Here is a 24,321-nt window from a genome sequence, read left to right on the forward strand (position 1 = left end):
CTCGGCGGTGACAGGCACCCGCACCACCCAATCGGCAGCGGGAGCGCCGCCACGCGGACCAATGGCGCGGAGGGGCGGGGCGAGGAGGCCGCGCGCCGGGAGCCTTGGTAACGCGCGGGCCGCGTGTGGCGGGTGAACGTGCGGGAGAGGGGTGGCTCGCCATGAAGATCGAGGAGGTGAAAAGCACTTCAAAAACCCAGCGCATCGCCGCCCACAGCCATGTCAAGGGGCTGGGGCTGGACGAGAGTGGCACCGCCAAGCCGGCGGGGGCCGGGCTGGTGGGACAGGAGAACGCGCGGGAGGTGAGTGAGGGCCCGGCCTGGCGCTGCCGCGGGCTGACGAGGAGCCTTGGGGCCAGGCCCGGGCCGTGAGTTCGCCGTTACCTCCTCTCTGTAATTCTCGGTAGCGAGCGCAAGGCTTTGCCTCTGCTGCTGCCGCCTGAGGCGGTGGGACGGTCCCCGCCGCTGTGACTTCCCTCGTTAGCTGCCGAGCTGCCTCCGGGCCGGCGGTGTACTTATGGAGGTACCACGGGCAGCGAAACCCTCCGACTTCAGCGATCTGCTCCTGGGGGCTTGGGGCTGCTGTCTCATGCCCGGCTCCGGCCCTGGGCCGGTGCTGGAGCTCTTCTGTGTTTCTGAAAGGCAGAAATTCCTTGCTCTGTTTTTAAGCCCTGATACCTGCGTGCAGCTCTGGGACGAGAAAGGACTCTGTGCTCTTTGGTTTGAGTTCTGTTGTCCCATGTCTGTCTGATTTATTTTTTAACGTGTCAGATATAATGATTGTAAGAAGTGATTTTTTTTTTTCTTCTTCCCTCACTTTTCCTATGCATAAATTTGAAATCCACTTTATTTTTAGTGCCTCAGAAGATCAGTAGTTCTAAACGCATCTAGTATTACTGGAATTAAATATATTTTAACAATACTCTTGTTAATGGTGCAAACATTTATCCTGTAGGCCTGTGGGGTTATAGTAGAATTAATCAAAAGCAAGAAGATGGCTGGCAGAGCTGTGCTGTTGGCAGGACCTCCTGGAACTGGCAAGGTATCCCGATATTTTATTTTTCTTTATTTTTGTAAGAAATAAAGTCCTCTGAAATCCAGCTTAATTGAATGTGCTGTCGCAACCATTTTAGAATAGTGGTTACGTGTTGTCTTCATCTACCGTTGTTTCTTTTTTTTTTTCCATTAAGGCGTTGACACGGTGTCCTGCTTTATGTTTAATTTTTGCCATGTCATTAACATTGACAGCATGCTCTGGTTTGTGCAGGCATCATTAGTGTGAAAGCGCCTCGTGTAGGTTGCCAAACACATAGGTAATGTGGTTTCTGAAGAAGAGTCTTAGAAGTTAATTTTATATTAAAAGCCTAAATAGTTTTTTCTTTTGGTTGTTTTCCCCTTGCTGTTTCATTTGTATAAGATGTTAAATTCAAATGTCTGATATTGTTCCTTTACAGTGTTTATAAGTCTTTGGTAGAAGTCACCTAATGCGTGTCTAATTTGTTTTGGTGGGAGAGGTTTGTTATACATAAGAGATGTCAGAGCAGTTATAATACACGAGTGGTAGCTGATAGATTGAAGGTGATATGATGAGGAAAGTTAACTTTGTGCAGAAGGAATCCTCATGAAAATGAAATGCCTATTTTTTTTAATTTTTTTTCCATTTTTTAAGACTGCTTTGGCTTTAGCTATTGCCCAGGAACTTGGCAGTAAAGTTCCCTTTTGTCCTATGGTTGGGAGTGAGGTCTATTCTACTGAAATCAAGAAAACAGAAGTTCTAATGGAAAACTTCAGACGAGCAATTGGTAAGTTTCAGAAAAACAGAAAATTAAGTATTTACACAATGCTTTGTTTTTTTCCACTAATCTGAAAAAGAAAAAAATCTTGGTGGTCATGGTGGTTTCCAGATCGTGGTATGAACTTTTCTTCAATGCTGATCTTAATTTGGGGAATCTCTCCCACACTTGATGGAGTCAATAAGGTTTTCTGGATATAAATATTTGTGTCATAGTTATTTTTACTTACTCTGCTCCCCCAGAATCTCTTCACGTCCTCCAGGTTTCGTCTCCTGATGTCACCTGTGACTCCGGAAATCTGAAAGAAAACTTATTTTTAGTTTCTTATATTAGCAGAAATACTTGTAGACATCAAAATGCTCTTTCCTTTTTTTATTTTAGTGGTTTCACCCTACTGAGCAAGCAGCCTTGTTCAGGGACTCTCAAGTGGCAGTGTTAGCCTGGCTTAGTATTCCAGCAAGCATAGAGGAAGTTCCATGCCAGCAAAATAAATAACTTAATATCTTCCTCAATTCTAGATCGCTTTTACAAACTCAATGTAAATTGGGTAAATCTGCAATGCAAGCTCGCTAAATAGCTAAAATCTCTTTGACGATCTTTGCTGACAGCTGATAAATGCAGTTAAAGTGGCTGTTGTTTGTATAAGGATTGCCTAAAGATGACCTAACTGAAAAACCGAACATATTAACAGTTAATTTTCCTGCTTTCTGTGCCATGTTTCCTCTCTGACTTCATCTGAGTATTTGGGGGTGGTGAAGAGGTCTCTCAGTTCTGCAACCAAATAAAAGTATTCCATTCATTTTTGTAAGAAAGCAACTTTCAGTAGTCTCTGGTCTAGTTACCGTGAATCTGGCAGGGCCTGGGGGAGGGAAGCCAGAGACTGAGTAGTCTACAATATTTCCTTGATGTGATGAAGTTCCCTGTCAGAGATTTGGAAACTTGAACCAACAGATGAAACTTCTGCCATCCCTGTTGTCATTTCTAGAGATAGCGGTATTTAAACTCTCGGGTTAACAGCCAGCTACATTGTTAGTTCCCTGCAATCCCTGAATGACAGTAGAGAGACACTTCTAAACAAATATTGGTGTTCATGAAAGATGGAACTTCTTTTATTCCTTTCTGTTGAATTCTATGTCACATTTTCGTAACACAACCTTTATTGAATATTTTTATCAGTGTAAAAAAAGAAACAAATATTTTAAAGGATCCACTGTTTTTTTTGTAATGGAACATTTTCCAGTCATGTTTAAATCTTGGTTAGGTTTTAGATCACCTGCCTGGCAAATAAATAATTTAAAAGGGTGCATGTTCTCAAAAAAGATTTTATATGCACACTGCAGCGTCAGCTGTGGCTGAGTGCAAGAAAAAAAAAAAAATCTCAGGCAATCAGCACCTAATTTTTGTTGTTATTGTTTGGTATGAAACGGTACTTGCAGGTTGTCTATGCATCATCTGTTTCCCTGTACATTTTACTTTAAGGGGCTTTAGACAGCTCAAATTGTAAAAATGATTAGGGATGTTAATATCAGGGTTTTTTTGTTCTTGGAAACAGGAGAGACTGACTGGCTTGAACCCATCGTTGCATGAGGAAACAGGCAAATGAGAGTTTCCAGATTTTTAATGTTGGGAGTCATTTAATAACACACTTGATTTAGTCAAATGGCCAAGCATTGTTTAGAATATAGGAGGTAGTTTGTTATACGTAAGAAACATAAAAACATGGAGCGGGAAATGAGAAGATGGAATTGTACAGGCTAAAAAAGAACACTTCAGCTGAGAGGGATTAGTGCTCTATAGAACTCATTAGCAGCCTGCCAGGATGATGACAGTAGCTAACATTAAGTGTTTGGTTGCAGTAAAAAATAACTACTGGAATAGCCCCTTACATACAGGGAACCAATATGCTATTTATGTGTTTTAACTGCCAGTAAATCAAACAAGCATTACTTAAGTCCATAGTTTCTTCGAGCCAAAACTTGAAATATTCTGCAGTTTCTTTCCTATGCTCATGCTTCTGATTTGTAATTAGGAAATGTTGCTGTTTAAGTTAAAGGAATCCTTTAAGAGTTAAGCTGATGCATGCGGATTGATTTAAAAACAAAAGATAATCAACAGAAAATTCAAAACGTTGATTACTTTGTTTTAGATCTTGTTAAACTCTGAGCTGATTCAGCTTTGGTTTGTATTGTGGAACAGAATTTGAACTTGAGTCTGATTCTTTCCAGATGAAATGAAACTTGAAGGTGTGATTTAGGAGCATGCGGAACATGCCCCAAACATGAATGGCTTGCAGTTTGTGGGAGCAGGGTAGAACTTATGCTGAAAGTTTAAAAACAAAACAAAAGGGAAAAAGCAAGCCTGCAGGTGTCCAGATCTTACCACAGAGAGTTTTACTGTACAGAATCCCATATTACTGAATGTTCCTTGCAGATGTAGTCTATGTGATGCAACCTTGTCTAGGTCAATTTTATTATTCAAAGGTTCGTTAATTGTTTTTATCTAATGTTTTGGCATACTTGAAAAATGTTTGAAAAATTTTCTGGAATTAACTTTGTGTAGAACTTTCAGGTTATGCTAAATAAGAGAAAGCAAATATTTCTTACAGAGAAGTTACCACATTATCCCAAAAACCCACTATTGCTCACATTTCAAATCCCATCCTTAATTTGGGTCCAGTAGAGGGAGACAGACTCTTATTTGTCAGTCCTTTCTATTTCCCTATCAGCAGCTCAAGATTACTGGTGAAGTGTCTGATCTATTTCAAAGCAAAATGAAAAGTTAAGGAACAAGGAAAGTTTTATAAAGTCCTAATAGCTCAGACTGGGCAGGATGACTTCCTTATATCCTGTTACAGCCCATTCATTATTTTTGGTATGGCATGTGTGTCTCATAAAATACTTTATAGAGTCTCCTCAGATGTGGGTTCTTTGAAATTCTCTGTAGTTAGAACGTCTGCATAATTGTGGTGGTGATGATAGTGGTTTTTCTTTGGGACAGTCTAAACATAAATCTCCTTGGCTCTGTATTATTTATCAGTTTAAAATGACTTCTAGTCCATTAGGATATTTTGGCTTAGAATGCTGTGGTGTTTTCTCAACTCTCTGAAAAGCAGTGAAGTTACAATGTCACTGTCTCCTATTTTGAAACAATTTTAAGTTTGCTTTATAACAGGTTCTGTTAGACTTTGTCTAGCTCACCTCTCACCTATAACTTGAAAAATAGTATACAGTAAGTTTTTCTTTAGAATTTAAAGTTTTTTTTTTATGAAGTTCCTTTGTTCCTCCTCTGTTCTGACTTGATAGGACTTTTCTGAAAGCATGAAAATTGTGTACAACTCGCAGTTGTACTCTTGTCACTGATCTTTAGTTTCAGAATTTTGATGAACTGTTTATCTTCAGTGTAAAGTTATAAATCAGGCAAATGCCCTCTGGGAGTGGAAGTAAAAGAGATAGGATACTGGTATTTGCTTGAAGAATGAATAACACACAGCAAAAAGAAAATCATTTCTTAGAGCTTAATAAACTGCTTTTTGGATCAGAGCTTGGGCTGAGCTTTCCCTCTCATGACGTAGGTTGAATATTTACACCAAATGTTAAAGAAGAGAACTATAATTGATCTTTCAACTTTTGGCATTAAAGAATTCCAATTAAATGTAACAAACTCTAATAATATATTAAAGTCTGTTGGCGTTAATGTAGAAGGCTTCTGAGTGTTTATGGCCATAGATTTGTGTAATTAAGCTTCCAAACAATTTCCTCCAGGACTAAGGATTAAAGAGACCAAGGAGGTGTATGAAGGAGAAGTCACAGAACTAACTCCATGTGAGACTGAAAATCCAATGGGGGGCTACGGCAAAACAATCAGCCATGTAATCATAGGACTCAAAACTGCGAAGGGAACCAAACAGTTGAAGGTATGTATGGTACAATTTCAGAATTTCCTTAAAATTTCATATCTGCATCTTTTGCTTTTACCAGTTCTTGATCCTCATCTGGGTAGAATAACAGAAGAAAACTGCTTTGCTAGACAACTTTATCTTACTCCTGAGCATGTATGTTTATCTGTTTGGTGTTCAGATTTTCTGGTTATCGCTCTTTTCTCCGACTAATTGAAACTCCATCACTCAGCAGTTCCTGTTACTTTTCTGTTTGACAACACACACTTGTGAGTGTTCAAGTTAAAAGAAAGACTTAACCAGCAGAAGATTCTGTTGCAGTTTTGCAGCAACGTTACAAGTGTCACAGGAAAACGGGCTTAGTGGGGAATCTGAGCTATGACCTGACAGGCTTGCAATGACTGCAGTTGTAACTTCACATTCACAATAGCAAACGTTCAAGAAGGCTTATTCTTTTTTGTTTTTCCTGATACTCAACTGAATTTTGGAGAATAGTTTTGGCGAATTTTGTCTGCTTCTACATGAATTGTTCTTTCTGCCACATTCCTTCTTTCTACGTGTGGAGATATGCCTTAGTGAATATGTGATAGAGAACTAGAATTGAGCTGGTATGTTGCCAGCTCAGCCCCAGTTTCCCTTTGTTTTCTTGTCTCTGTCCTTATTGTTTAATTTCCCTGTCAGTTAGAATATGAGAGCTGAAAGCTGTCTCTGTTGTTAAGTATCAGCTTGCATTTGTTCACACTGAAAACAAGAAAATGCAGAGGAAAAATGAATAAATACGTACTATGAGAAACAATAGCATCTAACGTATTCCACATCCACTCTCCCTCACACAGCTTGACAGAGGATGCAGACTCAAGATCAAGTAGCATAATGCAGTGCAATAGTCAGGTTTTGGTAAAAGTTTTGCTAGAAAGCAAGTGAAGTACCACATCCTAAGTGTAAACATGTTGTCACATTACACAAAGGCATACTTTGTACCTGGTATCATTATGTTTTTGGCACTTAATGTCACTTTCTGCAGACAGATATTTTTGTGTAAGAAAATAAGTTTTGTGCATCTTCTTTCAGATTTTACAATAGAGACTAAGTTGTACTCTACCACTACTCCAGGTGTCACAGCTTTATAAAATCCTAGAAGGTATTGCTGGGGGGAAGTTGCAGTTTAATTTTGCCTGATGGAAGCGTGCTTTAGTCTAAACTTCTTTTCAGTGATTACCATATTAATATGGAACTGTTGTGACCAGCTGGGATGTTTGTTTGTCTGCAGCTGGACCCAAGCATATTTGAAAGCTTGCAGAAGGAACGAGTGGAAACAGGCGATGTTATTTATATTGAAGCAAACAGTGGAGCTGTCAAGGTAAAATAAAAGTTCTGCATTTTTATGCAGGTGGATGTGTTCTTGCAGGTCCTCCCTGCCTTTGTCAGAAAGCTCTCCCATTTGTTAAGCTTAATTGACATGAAATGGTCACGTGAAAGTTTTAAAAGAGCCCAGTGTTTTCCTTATCTGGTAAGAAAAATATCTCTTGCACTGAAAGAACATGGTCATCTGGTTCATGATTAAGGTCATCTGGCAAGGAAGCTATCACTGATGCTGCCTGGTTCAGTTTTCTTTTTGTAAGATCAAGGCATCTTTAAGGGAAGGGGGGAAAAAAAACCAAGCAACTTTAGTCATTTTCTGGCTGACATGTGCAGTGTATTTAATCTTTCTTTTATCGCTCCGGTATTTTCTCCACAAGATATATACATGTAGGAGGGAATACTGCATTAGTTAGCATTCTTTTCATATCTGATTTGGAAAGTAGTGATACTTGCTGTTTAATGGATGACCATAATATTTTCTATCATATAATAAATCACCCACCTACAAAGGAGTCTTGAACAGTTCTCCTAATCTCTAGCTAATCGGCTGGATTTGTCCTTTAGCAAGAATTGCATACAGTTAAAATAAAGGGAGAGAGGAGTGGAATATTCTTACCACTAAAATATCAGGCACTTTTCAACAGGGTATTTTGAGCTTTGATCAGTAGATACACTATGCTTGTTGCTAAGCAGGGAGTGGGGTGTCTGAGCTGTCAGACTGAAGCTCGTCGGGGCTGGAGTTGTGGACCAAGCCCTTTATCAAGTTTGTCACTCATGGTTTTTGGCACCAAAACAAATCCTATACCTAAGTTTCTCTTCTTTTCCTTTCTTCAGAGGCAAGGCAGGTGTGATACTTATGCTACGGAATTCGACCTTGAAGCTGAAGAGTACGTTCCTTTGCCAAAGGGTGATGTGCACAAGAAAAAGGAAATTATTCAGGATGTTACCCTGCATGACCTGGATGTGGCCAATGCTCGACCTCAGGTATCTTAACTACACAGATGAAGTCTTTACAGAAAAAATATCATACATAGTTGTGATGGTTTTTAGAATAATCAAGAAGATACAGAAAGCTTTGAGATGTTCTGAATCACCCTCAAAGACACTGCCATAGGAAAAACAGGAAGTATCTAGAAGGCCACTCTAACTCTGCTCTCTGCAAGGAGGTCCTGCTGCAGTGTGGGCTGCTCCTCTTGACCAGAGAAAGAGGTCATAGAATCATTAAGGCTGGAAAAGACCTCTTAAGATCAAATCCGACTTTCAACCCATCACCACCATGCCCAATAAATCCTGTTCCTAAGTGCCACATCTACACATTTTTTTTAATATGTCCAGGGACAGTGACTCCACCTCTTCCCTGGGCAGCCTGTGTTCCAATTCTTGACAACTCTTTCAGAGAATAAGTTTTTCCTAATATACAACATTTAAAAAAATAATAATAATGATAAATTTAAGCACTTTGCCCTGGGAAAACCTTCTGCTTGATCATGGTGTCTCCCCTGTCAGGTAAGATTACTCTTTTCTGTCCATAAGGAGAGATGTGAGGTAGCAGCAGCCAGATCTGCCTCATTTCATTTATTGAAAGTTGAGTACAGATTAATTTCTTCTGCTTCATAGTTATAGCTTTGTGGTTGTGAAATAGAAATTGCAAGTGCCATGATAATTTATAAAATTATAGAATATCCTGAGTTGGAATGGACCCGTAAGGATCAAGTCCAACTCTTGGCTCCACATAGGATAACCCAAAAATCAGACCATGTGTCTGATCACTCAGTGTTTTTGACTTTGCTATGGATTCTCTTAATTTCCCTGCTTCCTTCAGAAATGTGTCATAACCTCTCATTGAACTTCCCTGTGGTTTTCAGTAGAGCTCTGAAGTCACTGCATGAAAAAGTTGAAAATAGGAGAACTGCCCCTTTCTGTATCGTAACATAAACCAAGGAAGGAGGAAGCTCCATCTGTGTCATAAACAAAAGCCACCGACAATGCAGTATTTGTGTTTAAAGGCTGGCACCCCTATGGTATGATATTACAAGCCCTTAACCTACTGCATTTCAAAATAAACATCCTTTTTCCAACAAAATCATTTACTTGATAAAATCAAGGAATTCTAAGGTGTTAAAACTCAGCATAATTGTTCCTATGTTGACAGGCTGAACAATTACAGTGCACACAAACAATCCTAAGACTCTATGTTCCCTGATGTTTTCAGTTCTTATGAGCTTCTCTATGCCAGTTTAAAAGAGGATATCTCTTTTTTTTTTTTTTTTTTTTTTTTTTTTTTTAAATACTGTCCAAATGAGCAAGGTTAAAGAAAGAGTGAGGAAATAGCTAATTAAACTGTTAGGCTTAGAATACCACTGTGGTAAAGCAACCTAACCTTTGACAGGTTATCAGCCACTGCTGACTAAAGTGTCAGTTTAACTGCAAGGAAGAACTGCTTTAACCAATTCCCAGTTTTTTAAAATTCTCACGGTACGTGTTCACTGCAAGACTTAATACTTGCTGTAACTTTCTTCTAGGGTGGGCAAGACATCCTTTCTATGATGGGACAATTGATGAAGCCGAAGAAAACGGAAATTACTGGTATGAGCCCCGCATCATGTTTTCAGACCATCATAACCTATGTTTGCCAGGCAGAAAAGCATTAAAATCGGGTTATTAATGCAGTATCTGTAATGCTGAATGCCTACATAATGTTTGTTCAGAAATCATAGAATCACGGAATGATGATCACAGATACAAAGAGCACAGTAACACTAGTTGGTAGAGCACATTCTCAGCTACAAAACACTCTTTTTCAACACAGTCACCATCAATTAGCTCTGCATTTTCACCAGTGACGGAACAAGAGCCTGCATGCCACGCTCATTTTAAAAAAAAAAAAAAAAAAGTCTGCACCAGCACAGGAGACCCACTGTCACAACTGCTGAAATGCACCACCCACCGCCTCACTGCACTCACGTCCACTGTTTGGTCTCCATAAATGCAAATGTTGGTGAATGCCAGTGGGTGCGTTTTTGCCACATAGAGGAATTCAGTGACACACGTTTGCTTCACGCACGCTTCCATGTCAGACACCATTTCCTCAGACTGCCCCTCTGCTGCCCTATGTCACATGGCAACAAAACGTAAGGGAATATTGCCAGAAAGGTTCAACCTCCACTGCCTTAGCACCAGCATCTACCTCTGACATCATGGGCTGACATAATACAATAGGAGCCATTATTTTCAGAGCAGCCCTCATATTTTCCTAGAGCCACAATAAGTTCCAAACTGACCTCCCAAAAATGAAAAAATCTGATCTACATTCTTATGTAAGTAGTGAAATACATTAGTTAAGTACGTTCTTATGTGAAGCAACCATTTCTGATGAGCAGATAAAAGGCTTCTAAACACTCCAGCCTCTGCTTGCTTTTGACTTCTGCCTTCGTCTTGATGCTGTAAGTGTGCTGTTGCTCTTCCTACCTGCAGATCTCTGAAGGAAAAAAAGATCTACAGAAAGATCTATTCTCTTTTTTTTTTTTCTTTGAAACAATTACTTACTGAAACATCAATTATCTAAATTTAGATAAGTCGTCTTCAATTCCTAACTTGAATTGTGCTCTTTTAAAGTATTTCTTACACCCCAGAGGTCGTTTTACTTATTCTGAAGTTAGGTTTATCTGTGTAACATCTTGCGTAGCTTTGAGATCCACATGTTGAAAGAATCTTTATACAAACCTATGTTGCTGAATTTCAGTAGGAGTATTTTATTCTTTCTGTGATGTTCTTTTTACACATGCTTGGAAACTTGGTTAAACTTCACATTTTAAACTGAAGTTTGGCTGACTTATTTTTTTTTCCTTATTCTTCCCCCAATATACTGTTTTACAAGCCAAGAGAGAGAACAGAATGTCCCAGTTAAGGGCTGGAAGTTCAGTTTAGAAATATTTTGACGTACAGATGTCTCCACAATCCAGGATTGAAATTTCAAATCTTAGTTAAGTCTTAAATTTCCACAGAATTTTAGCATTGCAGAGATTTATCCTGTGGCATTAAGAGACCAAAGCGTGAAAATTTCCAGGGGAATATGTTGATTGCTTTAAGTCTTCCATAGAAACCTACTGATCACTAGCAGGGTAACTAACTGTTTGTTTTGGTTCTCGTAGACAAACTTCGAGGAGAAATAAATAAGGTGGTAAATAAATACATTGATCAAGGCATTGCAGAGCTGGTCCCAGGTGTGCTGTTTGTAGATGAGGTTCACATGCTGGATATTGAATGTTTCACATACCTGCACCGAGCGTTGGAATCTTCTATTTCCCCCATTGTCATCTTTGCATCCAATCGAGGAAACTGTGTAATCAGGTATGTCTAAAGTTGAATTTTTCAGTTTGCGTTATTTAGTAACCCATGGAGTGAGCTGTAACAGCAGTGTTACAATCTTTGAAAGCTTTTGTCTCTGATACTGACATCTGTAAAAACACCCTGCGTGGGTTGCAAGTAGCATCAGTGCTCAGGAACTGTTTGTGAGCTTCATCAAGAGAATGATGAAAGGGTGCACAGGGGTGACGGAGCACTGGAACAGGCTGCCCAGGGGAGTTGTAGTGTCTCCTTCTCTGGAGATACTCAAGACCCTCCTGGACGCTTACCTGTGCAACCTGGTCTAGGGAGCCTGCTTTGGCAGGGGAGTTGGACTAGATGATCTCTAGAGGTCCCTTCCAATTCTAAATTCTAAGAGAAGTGCATTTAATGCAACACTGACTGAATAAAAGCAGATTAGAACTCCTTTTATTTCTACTGACACATCCCTCCTTTTCTCTGAAATGCATTCCTTGAGTGTTCTCTTACAGTTGCCTCTCTCTTTAGATATCTCAACACAGCTCTTGTAGAGCCAGAAATGCAAACCTGTACTCCTGTAGTTTCCTCCTTCTGAATCAGTTTGCTGCTTGCTCTCCTTGTTGCATCAGGCTTAAAGTTCCCGTTCTTACTGCTGAAGCATATTACAGTTCACCCTCTCCCTGCTCGTCTTTCTTTCCTACTGTAGTGATCTAGATTTTTGTATCTCCAGCCTTGCCAACTTACTTCCTGTTTTCAGTCCCCACTCTTTCTACTTCAATATTTTGCACCCACACAATGTATTCTTTGCATTTTCTGTGTTCTCTTTCAAATTCTTCCTCATGTTCTACTCTTAATTTGTGGTCTAAATCTAAGTACTTGTAAACAAGATTTCTTTAGCAACGATTGCTACTCTTCAAATTGATTTAATTCAGCTCTTTAACCAGCTATTCTTTTCACTCTTACTGGGTCGTCTGATATTAATCTTTCTCTGTTTGCATTGCCTAGAAGTTAAGATGATAAGCCCTTCAAAAATGATGAGGTGGATATTGCAGTACTCTCTGCAAAGGAATAAAAAGGCTGTCTTGTAAAAGTAGAACAAACAGATCTATTAGCATGGATTGACAGGAACCTGTGATTTAAGAAAGGGAGTTTTCCGTATAATAGTTATATCTAATACTGATAAATTAAATCCCTTAACAGCAAGGTCTTAACTGCACACTACTGTCTTACAGAGTTGGTGGTGCTGTAATATGCCTACTGCTGTCTCTTAAAAGGGTCAGGAAAGAATTTTATGATGTAGCTAGTTGATTCTTTAACCTCAAGGGAGACCATCATCTGCTTGACTTAATGATTGCAGGGATTTTTGATTCGTTTCCCATGGAGAACCATGACCAAAGCTGAAACGCCTAAATACTAGCACTGAATTTGGAAATGTATCTACAAGCACTTTGCCTTTTTCACCTGTTATCTTCATAGGTATCAAGAAATGTGGATATCTTTCATTCATGACTTAAAAGCAATTCATGATTTTCTTGGAAAAGCAAGAGTAGATGCGTCTGCAGACTTTGCTGTTGGGTGTTGTTTGCTGAACAAATAAAATGGTTGAGAGTCTAGACCCTGCTTTGTCCTTCAGGGATAGATCTCTACTTCTGAATTTGCTGTGATGCAAACACTGTGGTGGCTGGAGGAGCTCAGGGAGGTATAGAACAGAGTAATGGCTTGTTCAGCAAGAGAGAACGTTGTCTCAGTGCCTAATAGTGCATATAATTGATATTGCTATGCAGCTTAATAAGAATCATTTGTTCCTCACTGGAATACCCTTTGGAACATTGGATAAGATTGTAAGCATTGTAAGATACAATGAAAAGAAATACAAGGAAAAGCACCACCTCAGACTATCTTTGAGTGACAAGTTTGAGTTCCTGTAACGTTTGTTTCTTTCAGGCTGTCCAGTACAAACTTCAGACTAGAATGTTTCCTGTTGGTATCTGGGGAGCGTGTCTCTATGTGAAGACAGAAGAGCTGTAAATTAGTGGACATACAGTCAATTGTTACTGATTTTAGTCAAATCAACGTACTGTATTCAGAATAACATCTGATCCCTTTCCATTTGTTTTCTCTTTTAGAGGCACAGAGGACATAGTGTCTCCTCATGGAATACCACTGGACCTGCTGGACAGAGTGATGATTATCCGAACCATGTTGTATACACCTCAAGAAATGAAGCAGGTATAAAAAGCATCTTAAGAGCTTCTGAAAAGTATATGGGATTCTACTTGGGATAACTTCTACGTTCCTGTATATTCTGTTACTAAAGAGCTGTTTCAATCTGTATGGTCAGCAGAGTTTGTGCCAGAAAACCATACACTGCTTTAGAAACTACTTAGAGTAAGTTGGTTAAAATTGCGCGTGCCATTTTTTATGTTGAATTTCCATCCAGTGACAAACTACTGGTAAACATGTCTAGAGCTGAAAGTGACATCTCACCTGCATGTGCTTTCTGTAGAGTTTGCAAGTTCCAGCAGGTCGTGCTTTTTCCTGTAGGCATGAAGTGTTGCATTTTGGGGACCTATGGTCCCAGACCTCAGGCCATTCCTCCACGTAAGAGATGAGGAATTGTGGAACGCAGCTTTGCTCACTGCATTTCTACCTCCATTCCCTGTACCAGGCCTTTAACCTACTTGGGCTGCTTCCTGATCAGTGAAGGGATTTTTGTGCTCCTACTCAAGTTTGGAAATGTTAGCGCAGGAAACGCTGCAGAGATACACTTTGAATGCCTGCAACCTTTCCTGCGGGGCCATCGCTCTGTCCTGTGTATCGATTATAATGCTTAGGTGCCATTATGATGCATCGTGTCAAAGATCCCCTCATTAGCGTCTCAATGCTGTGAAGTGACACAATGCAGAAGACGTTACAGTTTATCATGTCAATTATTTGTATTATTTAAGAGATAGTGTCAATGGAGGAGAGCGTTTCCAGGAGATAATAGTCTCCTGCTGCTGGATAAGCGCCAAGGTGAAGCTGAGGCATTTATTGAATATAAACGTAGGGGCAAAGCTTCATTTCATTTAGTTTGAGGAGCTTTTCACATATGGCTGTTGTGAACCATGCTCAGGATGATTTTTTTGTACCTAAAAGGATACTTAAAAGCATTACAACGTAGATAACCGTAGAAGCAGCCCAGAGGTTTAATAATATGATTGTATTTTGTCTGCATACAAAACAAGATTTAAAGCATGACTTCCGCTCAGTCTGGAGGTGTTAAAAACTGTTGTCTGAACATCTCTGTACTGTATGTGAATTTTGTGCAGTTAGGGTTGTAGGAATATGCACTCTGAGTTAGAAATAGCGTAACGAAAAGTGATGTCGAGTGTTGTGTTATCATGCAGATAATATACCATCAAAGAGCTAGTTTCTAAACTGATGATTTTTTTAGAAGAGTTAAATGCTGTGCTTTCCAACCCCTCCCAGAGCTGAGGGATATTAAGTGTTTACAGTAGCTTTTTGTAAAGCTAGAAATAGATCTGGACATTTTCTCCCATAAACCACGGGGTCAAATAATCTCATTTTCCCTTAGATTAGGACTTCTGAATGACTTCTTTTGAGAGAGGAGGAGAAGGAGGCATTTATTACGCTTGAGTTTCTAACTAAATACAACTTGGGAGGGACAATAAAAATAAAAAAGACATCCATAACTGTCTCTATGTTTTGCTCCCATTTTTCTTTCATGCTGGGAGGTCATTTTCACTGATTGTGTTTCTGTACAGGACTCTTTGCCTTGACCTCTCACAACTGATTTGCTTAGCAGCACAGTCGTTGCCTGTGTGCCTATTAAAGTTTGCTCATAGCCAGTAGAAATCCCATTGTGACTCTGCTGTGAGCAAGACCTACAGTTACCTTATTGCAACCACAACAGGGATACAGTGATTCTAGGAAAACCCACTGTTATCTGCATGTTCTAGTCTGATACTTTTTCTTCCACGTGTGCCTGTTCCATTCTGAACAAAGTGTGCTAGTTATTTCACCTGGCAAACACTTCTTTTCCTATTTGACATCAGCTTGTTAGTATGTATTTTCTGGGTTAATGCCTTGGACCCTGATCCTTCAAGGAGGTTCTACCCTGTTGCAAGATAAAAAGTTTTAAGAAATAGTTATACTGAGATAAGAGGCACTCAAGATGTCTCCTTTCTAAGGGGGGAAGAATAACGCAGTAGTATTTGAATGAATGAGAAGTGCTGTTTGGATGGTCTGTAAGACGTGACTCGTCTTCAGTTTGGAATTGCAATTTGCAGGGCTATTTCTGATATTCAGTATTAATATCTTAGCACAACTTTCTGCCATTTCAAACCCCTCTTTTACGCTCTTCGCTGCCCTCACTCCCCTGGCGCATTTTTATGGCTTTAATTTAAACGAGTGCTTCTTGATATCTTGTTTACAAAGCTGCCAAAGTGAAAAATACCTGTATTATATGAGGCTTGCAGTTCCAGAGTTATCTCAGCACTACAACACAACATCATTATCCAGTCTGCCCCTTATCACTCGGCTGGTAATACGGACTACCGAGAGACCTGCACCACTTCTGTTACAGCTTTATATGCTCGGGCTTATTGTGATATCTTGCTCTCCAACTTTGTAAAGATCTGCAAACTGGTACAAGCCTGGGACTGTTCTTGAAAGATTAGATTCTTCTTAGTGATTTTTTTTCTACTTGCATGAATAGGTGAATCTTAGAAAGTAACTTTTTGATTTATTTTACAATGTTATTGTCAACGGAATAAAAAGTGTGTCGTGAGCTGCTATGGGAAGAGCGTAGCTTTTTGTGGGGCTGGTTGGAACTCTGCTGCGTAGCAGCAACAATGCACTGCAAGATGTAGTAACTGGTGCAGCTGCCCACAGGACTCCAGCTGTTGCTGTTACTCTCTGCGTACTTTTTCAATTTCCTTGTTCAAGTTCTCACACTCTGCTTCTCATTAGTAGATACATGTTACTAACTATGCGAAATCATCATGAAGTAGTCAAAACATTACTTCAGCCTATTTTTATGATTGTCAGTTTTTCCAACATGATGTTTCCCCATTCAAAGACATAGAATTCCACAGATCTGTTGTAGTTCAGTGGTAAATTACAGCAGGATGAGTTCGTACCATCTCATTTTACAACACATCCCATCTCTAAGCTGACAGTGTTTCTAGAAAATAAACTAAGTAGTATAGCATGCTAATAGTTTGGGCTGCTACCTGACTTGTTTATTCCAACAGATCATAAAACTTCGTGCTCAGACAGAAGGAATTAATATTAGCGAAGAAGCTCTAAATCATTTAGGAGAAATTGGTACCAAGACAACCTTAAGGTGAGTTGAATGCAGTTGATTTTTCTCTGTTACATTGTAAGTGTGACTGGGTCTTAAAACACTGTAGGATAACTCACTCTGGAAGAGAGACAACCCTCTCCCATACAGTAACATTGTGTTAATAAGACAGTTAACATTAGTAAAGGTTTGTAATTCCCCTCTTGCTTTGTTTAAGGGATGTACATGCTATAGGATCTTACAGATTTTTTAATGCTACTGATGGAGCGGTGTTTCCTAATAAATCTCCCACCCATACATTTATTCAGTTCACTGGAATGCACTGAATTGTAATTTTTCATCCATCTCTGTTTGATCACAGGTATGCTGTGCAGCTACTGACCCCAGCTAACCTGCTTGCCAAGATTAATGGGAAAGACAGCATTGAGAAGGAGCATATTGAAGAAATAAATGAACTTTTCTATGATGCCAAATCCTCAGCAAAAATCTTGGCTGATCAACAGGAGAAGTACATGAAATGAGCTTACATTAGATGCTTTGAAGTGGCGTTAACCCGTATCCAGGGCTGGCTTAAATAAGAAATGTTAATGGTTTGTCTCTTCTGGGACTGGAAAAATATTTAAGAGTTGGACTGCTTTGTCAGGCCAGAATTAACTAGCAAGTGTTCCTATTTCATTGTCAACGATAAGATGCTCTATGATATCTGCGTAACATCTTAGTCTCCATTTTATGAGTACCTGTGAAACGAATAGATCTTCAACCACCAGTGTTTCTTAGATTTCATTTTGGAGCAGCTCTAACTGAAGTTGATGCTTAAGAACAGTCTATTTTCTTTATGAATATCATTTTAAAATAGTTTCCTTTTACAGATGATGACTGGTTTTTTTTTTGAATCAAAGTTTGTCTGAAGTGGTTTATAATAAAGTATTTCAAGAATAGTGGTAGCTTGCATATGTTTGTCCTGAGTGCCAGCTTCCCTAAAGAAACAGATGAAGTAAGAAAGATGGGATTTACAATACAAAACATTAATGAAATGGGCCTGATACAAAAATAGTTCTGTAGCAAAGGAAAGAAATAGTAAGACGACCTTTTTAAGGACTTTCTTGGATATTTTGGCCCTTCTAAAGTGTTTCTTCTGAAATAACTTATCCTTTCTTTCTGTTTTCTTAAAGCAGATAAATTCCTGCTGTTGTGATCAGCTATTCTTTCCACTATGTTCAGTTCTCATTTTCTTGATCAACCACTACCAAAAAAAATTGCAAGCTGAAAATGTATTGATGTTCACGTGAACAAGAAAGTTAGCAGAACAACAGTGAGAAAAATTAACCTGGTAATTCAGGTTTGAAATTCTGCTCTGCACAGATTTTTATCGACTTCGCTTCAGTTTCTTTTTCACAAAGCAGCTTCCTTCTTTTGTGAAGTGGAGATACTGAGTTACCTCGTGCACTCTTGAGGATAAATGGTTTAAAGTCTAAGATCCTGGGCAAATCTCCGTAACAGCCCAAGTGGGTGATCTAGGAAAAAGTGCAGATGGGTAAAGTTCCTAACTTTACCTTCTCTACTATAAACGGTGTTTAAAGCAAATGATTTAATTTTGTGTTCATTTGGATTTAATATTGTCTTGATCACATTCTGCTGTCACAGTCGTGTGAAAACCTGTCCCGTTCTTCAAAATGAATTTTAGTACTATCAGCCAGCCCTAATTATCTTCTGTACTTTCAATAATCTATCTACCTCATTCTCTAAATCAGCAACTAAACAGCAGCAACAGATATTTAACAACAAAAAAATCATTCATTAATCTGTGAATATTTTTGGCCAAGGAACAATCCTGCTTCCAAGCCTGCAAGGACCTCTCTCTTAGTGCCTCCAAACAAAGATGGCAAATACAGCACTAAGCCACATCCCTCAGTGCCACACCTCTGGGGACGGTGACTCCACCGCTTCCCTGGGCAGCCTGTTCCATGGGAGCCCCTGCTCCCAGGGGGGCAAGAGACCTGCTGAGGCAACGAGAAGTGGACTTCTGCAAGAAAATAAGACCTTAAGTACACACAGGGAAGGGAAATCACAGAAAACCCCACAACTTTCTAACCCTTCAGCAGTTAAATTTTATTCCCCCTACCCCCCCCATTTCTGCTTGTACGGCTGCAAATAAGCCCCTGCGTTGCCTCAGCACTGGTTCTGGAGGACTCCCCCCAGCATGCCATCCCTAACAGCCATTAAGTGTCTACCAAAGACATAAAGCTGTGATATAAAGGGAAAATCCTTCTACCCTAAATGCTGAGCCAATGTTTATCTAGCCTATTAAGTGACGTCCGGCTGACTTATTGGTGTCAAAGCTTTGCCCATGAAAATAGTCTTTCATATTACTGATAAAAATAGTTGCGCTGAAAGAATCACTGTGCCACATACAACAGCTACCAATGAAAGATCAGAAGAAAAAAATAGAAATACTTATTTGACAGGGCTGCCCCTGGAAGCAGGAAGGGGCACACAGCAAGGAACAAGCCCACCGAAGAAGTTTGGGTATTAATATTAAATGTGAAAAGACAAAACATTATTTTAATTCTTCCCCCCCCCCCCATTTCCCACAAAGGTTGCACTTCTTGCATTAATCTTCTAAGCGAAGTTTTTACGACCGATTGCCTGCACACTATGAGAAGTTTCTCCATCCATTACATGCAGGGAAACGGACCCTGCTGGGTAGGGAAATATTTGTTACATCTTATCAGGGTGACACATAATCTAACAACAATTACAGCAAGCCCATATTTTGTACTATTTCGGTTTCAACGTGAAAAATAGGTCTAATATTAAACCTGGGGTGGGTGGGGGTTACAGTAACCAGTTGAATATTATAAGCTGTGATTTCCTTCCAGCTGCAGAGCAGTGCCACGCTTAGGTCCTGCTCCAAGACCGTGGGCACACACCAATCCAGCGTGCTTGGCTCCTGCGCAGGTGCCGCAGTGCATTAGGGACTGGAAGCTGATTTCCCCCTGTCTGTTATGTACTCTGAGGTCAGGGATCGGCAGCACGAAGTAACACCGGGGCCAAGCCATTGCCTGCCACGAGCCAGGGATGGAAAAGACCACTAATATCACCTCAGTCCAACCACCAACCCATCCCCACTCACGGAATCACAGAATCATTCAGGTTGGAAAAGACCACTTAGATCATCCAGTCTGACCACGCTCTGCCCAGCCACATCCTGAACTGGGGCAGGAAGCACCAGTTTCGGTGAATCACTCTTGCCCAGCACTGTAGTCCAGAAGCAGACATGAGCTTTGCCTGCCTAACACTTCATATATTTGAAAAGAAAAGACGCAAACACTCAGTGTCAGTTCTAGGAACCGGGTACAAACAGTCCAGGGTCTCTGCTCCCCATCCCTGTCTCTGCTGATTGATGGCTCTGGAGCCTGCCCATCACCGTGCACATTGTAACTGTCCAAGTAAGACACCAACAGCTGGCAGAGACCGCACTGATGTCCTGGGAGCAGACAAGGTTAGCACGGCAAAATTCATTTACTGGGAAGATTTTGCTTAAGTGAGCAGGGCAGGGAAAGGGGAGCTTTCTCCCCTTTAAGCAATAAAAATTATGAACCAATCTATGGCCCCAGTTTGTACCAGGGAACATCTGGGTTGGGTATTAAGAAAAACTTCTCTGAAAGAGCAGTGATGCACTGGAATGGGCTGCCCAGGGAGGTGGGGGAGTCACCGTCCCTGGAGGTGTTCAAGAACCATGGAGAAACATTGGTAATGGGCATGGTGGGGATGGGTTGATGGACTGGACGATCTTAGAGGTCTTTCCCAACCTTCATGATTCTATTTTCATTACAAATAACATTTTCAACAACCTTCCCATGTTTGTCTTTGTAGTGCTAGTTAGAGATGTCCAAGAGGAGAGGCCCTAAGGCTCTCCCAGCCCCCCTGCAGACAGTGATGGGGTTTGAGCACAACACCAGGCAGAGGAGGAGGAATTCACTCTCACTGTAGATTCATGTGCCACCAGTGCTTGCCACATGCACCACACGCCTCGGTAAGCCCAGCAGCACATACCCAACCTCATCACTCACATTTAGGCAATTTGAGCCCTGGAGCATTGCAGTAATATAAAGCACGTGAGAAAAGATTTTTTTAAGACTGGTCAGTAACTCTGCATCCAGCCCAGCTGACATCTGCCAAACATGAGCTACTGGTTTGCTCGTGGTTACGGCTGGGGGTTTATACTCTGCTAAAGTAGTTTCTCCATTTCATTAAGATGTTTGCAGATTTTGCAAATTGTTCGTAATCATCTTAGCAGAATGGCACTACAGCAGCCAGCTCATTACCTGATTTCTTTGATGTGATTAAGGGACAATTTGATCCCATCTGCAAGAGCAATCAACGTGCTGCAACGTATCTGAGCCTTGCCATGACCATAAATATGATGCAAACATGACCTCATCTCATACAATCATTAAGTTTGCAAAAGACCTCTAAGTTTACCTAGTCCAACCATCCAACTCCCACCAATATTGCCCACTGACCACGTCCCTCAGTGCCACATCTCCTCGGATCTTGAACACCTCCAGGGACGGTGACCCCACCACTCCCCAAGCAGCCTGTTCCTGTGCCCAAGTGCTCTTTCCAAGTAGAAATTCTTCCTAATAACTTCTGCTGGTTTCCAGGTTGGATATCTGTTTTTTACCTTCTCCGTGAAAGTGATCACCATTCAGTTTCTGGAAACTGCACAGAACAAAATACTCCTTCCCAACGCAGTGCCTAACCCTTCCTGCTGATACTACAGGGTTTGGGAGGACAGACCACAGAGACCAGCACCCTCTGCTTCTACAGACAAGCCCCTTTGATCCAGATTTACTCATAATCCCCACTTTTATTAGGGTAAAAGCAAAAACAGATGCAGATTAGCAAATCAACTGTAGGTACAAGTGAGCAAATAGAACAAGAGAAGGGCTGCCAAACATTAATGCTAAAGGATTTGAACCCAAGGGCTTCGTCAGAGGAAGGGACTGACAACCGCAGCACAGGGTTGGGCAGATGGGAAAGCTGCTGGAAACCACAGGAGAAAACCACACTGGGGGACATCACTGCTTATCCCTTGAATTAAGACAGACGTGATCCTGACGTGCAGCAGATACAAACCTGCTGCTCTCCCCAGTACTGGGAAACGCTGCCCAAGGTTCCCTTCCTGACTTAGCATTGGTGCAATTGCTCGGAGGGGTGATCCCAAGGTGGTGGCATCAGGGGACCTGGAGGAAGGGGGGAGAGGCTGTAATGGGGTGATCTGCGGGTGTGCAGGAGCCCTTGGAGGTCACATGCCCCAGTGTGGGGCTGGGTGCTGGTGCAGCCATGGGCGGTGGCTCGGAGCATTACCATGCTGCCATGATCTATGGCTCAGGGCTTTGGACTGACACACAGACATCTTCCACTCAGCAGGAGCCACGAGAGCCTGATGGGTCACACCACACACTGGTGGGCATTGTGCCTGGAATGCCAAACTCCTCCTTGTGGAAATGCAACAGCTCCCACACAGCTCTGAGGAGAACAAGTACGGGGACCAGGTCCAGCTGGATCCAAAACTGGAGCCATAGAATCATTAGTGTTGGAAAGACCAAGATCATCTAGTCCAACCATTAGCCCATGCCTGTGACCTCTCCAGACTATGTCCCTCAGTGCCGCACCTCCACAGTTCTTGAATATCTCTGGGGACAGTAACTCCACCACTCCCCTGGGCAGCCTGTGCCAGTGCCCAAGCACTCTTTCTGAAAAGAAGTTTTTCCTAATAACCAACCTGAACCTCCACTGGTACAACCTAAGGCCACCACCTCCCACCCTATCACTGTTACCTGGCAGATGAGGCCAACCCCCACCTCACTGCGGCCTCTTTTCAAGCAGTGATAAGATCTCCCCAAGCCTCCTCTTCTCCAGTCTGAACCACTGCAGTTCCCTCAGCCACTCCCAACAAGACTTGTGTTCCATTCCCCTCACAGCTCTGTTGCCTTTCTCTGAACACGCTCCAGGGCCTCAATGTCTTTCTTGTAGTGAAGGGCCCAACACTGAACACAGCACTCAAGGTGCAGCCTCACCAGAGCTGAGTACAGAGGGATGACCACCTCCCGCTCCTGCTGGCTGCACTATTGCCACATTGCCCAGAACAGGATTTCTGCTGCAACGAATCTCTCAGGACTTGTAACCTCATTTCTTGGCAAGAGCCGTCTGCTTCTCTGCACTCACTCAATGCAAATCCACAGCACGCATGAGCCGTGCTGGTTTTACCCAAGGGCTGCAGCACACGGGGCTGTGCTGTACGGGATGAAGGAGCTGCTCTGCTCCTAAGGGCTGGGAGAGGGCCCTGGCCCCACGGAGGAGCAGGGCAGAGCCCCACGCCCACAGCGCTCCGCTCCCGGCATCACCTCCAGCTTCACTTTGTGATTAATGTTCCTCCAAACTTTCCCCGGCTCCCCACGCTCCCACTTTCCGTCACCCTTCTCATTACCGATGTATCTTCGCATCAGGGGAAAGCGGGAGGAAAAATTGTTCTTTCAGCCTGACAGCTGAGCGAGGGCTATATTATTAAAGGTACCAATCATAGGTGCCGAGCTATCATCGCACGATGAATGCACATGTCAGGAGCCGGGGGGAGCGCGGCGGGACGGCGGCACTCACGCTCTCTCCGCTTCCCGCGCGTTGGCCACCTCCGCTCGCTGAACTTGGACCCCGCGCGGCGACAATTTCTCCGGCCTCGACAGCACGATTAATTTCTCCTGCCCTCCGCGGGGCCTCCGAGTGCGGTGGAAGTCCAGCTGGCCTGCTGCTGATAAGATGTACCTTTTGATTTGTTTTGTCTTTGATTGCCTTTTCTGTCACCTACAATGGCTGGCCGCCTGGAGACCTCCGCATCGCCTGACGGACGGATCTATTTATCTATAGGCTGCTCCCGGCTGTTCCTCCCCCTCGCTCCCCCCAAGCACCACCTTGTACCGCTGAAGTCCCCGTCTAATAGAAGCCGTGAAGGCTCATCCACCATAAAATACATCTGCCATCCTCCTTCTCGCCAAGATAAAAGCCTGTCAGTGTTACTTTCCAATTCCAGGCAGCTTGATTAATGGTGAAAAGCCACCGCGAGATCGACTTCTGGTTTTTACAAGCGCTGTCAGCCGGCCCAGGGTTATGCGAAACACACGCTCATAGAAAACAAAACAAAATGAGAAAAGGTTGGGTGGGGAGGGTAACCAAATCATATTAGGCTCAAGACTAAATAAAATAGGAACCTGGAGCCATCAAACCCCTGTCAGCCGGGTGCAGAAATATGCTCCGCGGCTCATTGTACCAAGGCAAATTATGGCAATAATAAATCATTGTTGAAGGAAGATTGTTGATAATTTTTCCTCTTTTTTTTTTCCCCCTCTTTTTTTTTTTTTTTTAATTTTTTGGCGGTGGCTCTCAATAGGGGCACTGGGACACCTGCCACCGGACTCGGAGCAGGTTATTAGGCTGTCACTCAGCCCCCAGCGCCCACGGCGGGGCTGGAACAAAAAGTCTGGAGAGAGAGAGATATTAAAAAAAATTAATTAAACAGTGGATATATTCCCACAAGGGGGAAAAAAAAAAAAAGGCAGAGAGGGTCAGAAGAATTACAGC

At 41.8% G+C, this 24,321-nt stretch overlaps 1 protein-coding gene and 1 long non-coding RNA gene across 2 annotated transcripts in view; one reads left to right on the forward strand and one right to left on the reverse strand.

Moving 5' to 3' along the window:
* Positions 79 to 17,621, forward strand: RUVBL1 (RuvB like AAA ATPase 1). The gene is made up of 11 exons (XM_021409270.1): positions 79 to 302; positions 955 to 1,041; positions 1,669 to 1,801; positions 5,554 to 5,705; positions 6,958 to 7,047; positions 7,884 to 8,033; positions 9,572 to 9,635; positions 11,201 to 11,399; positions 13,499 to 13,601; positions 16,631 to 16,722; positions 17,042 to 17,621. Exons 1-11 carry the CDS (start codon positions 162 to 164, stop codon positions 17,199 to 17,201), a joined length of 1,371 nt encoding a protein of 456 aa, XP_021264945.1. The 5' UTR covers positions 79 to 161; the 3' UTR covers positions 17,202 to 17,621.
* Positions 310 to 24,321, reverse strand: part of LOC110404709 — a 28,825-nt gene continuing 4,813 nt past the window's right edge. The window contains exons 2-3 of the long non-coding RNA XR_002442466.1: positions 2,022 to 2,090; positions 310 to 634 (exon numbers count right to left, since the gene is read on the reverse strand). This is a non-coding gene — a long non-coding RNA (uncharacterized LOC110404709). The remainder of the gene's footprint in view (positions 635 to 2,021; positions 2,091 to 24,321) is intronic.

The sequence above is a fragment of the Numida meleagris genome, chromosome 11 (genome assembly GCF_002078875.1).
Source record: "Numida meleagris isolate 19003 breed g44 Domestic line chromosome 11, NumMel1.0, whole genome shotgun sequence".
Lineage (NCBI taxonomy): Eukaryota > Metazoa > Chordata > Aves > Galliformes > Numididae > Numida > Numida meleagris.

Bases quoted from the DNA above. Each gene is read 5' to 3' on its own strand.
- RUVBL1 (XM_021409270.1), top strand. From the start codon at position 162: ATGAAGATCGAGGAGGTGAAAAGCACTTCAAAAACCCAGCGCATCGCC. The intron at 11,400-13,498 runs GTATGTCTAAAG...TTTCTCTTTTAG, and splicing joins CGAGGAAACTGTGTAATCAG to AGGCACAGAGGACATAGTGT. The intron at 13,602-16,630 runs GTATAAAAAGCA...TTATTCCAACAG, and splicing joins CACCTCAAGAAATGAAGCAG to ATCATAAAACTTCGTGCTCA.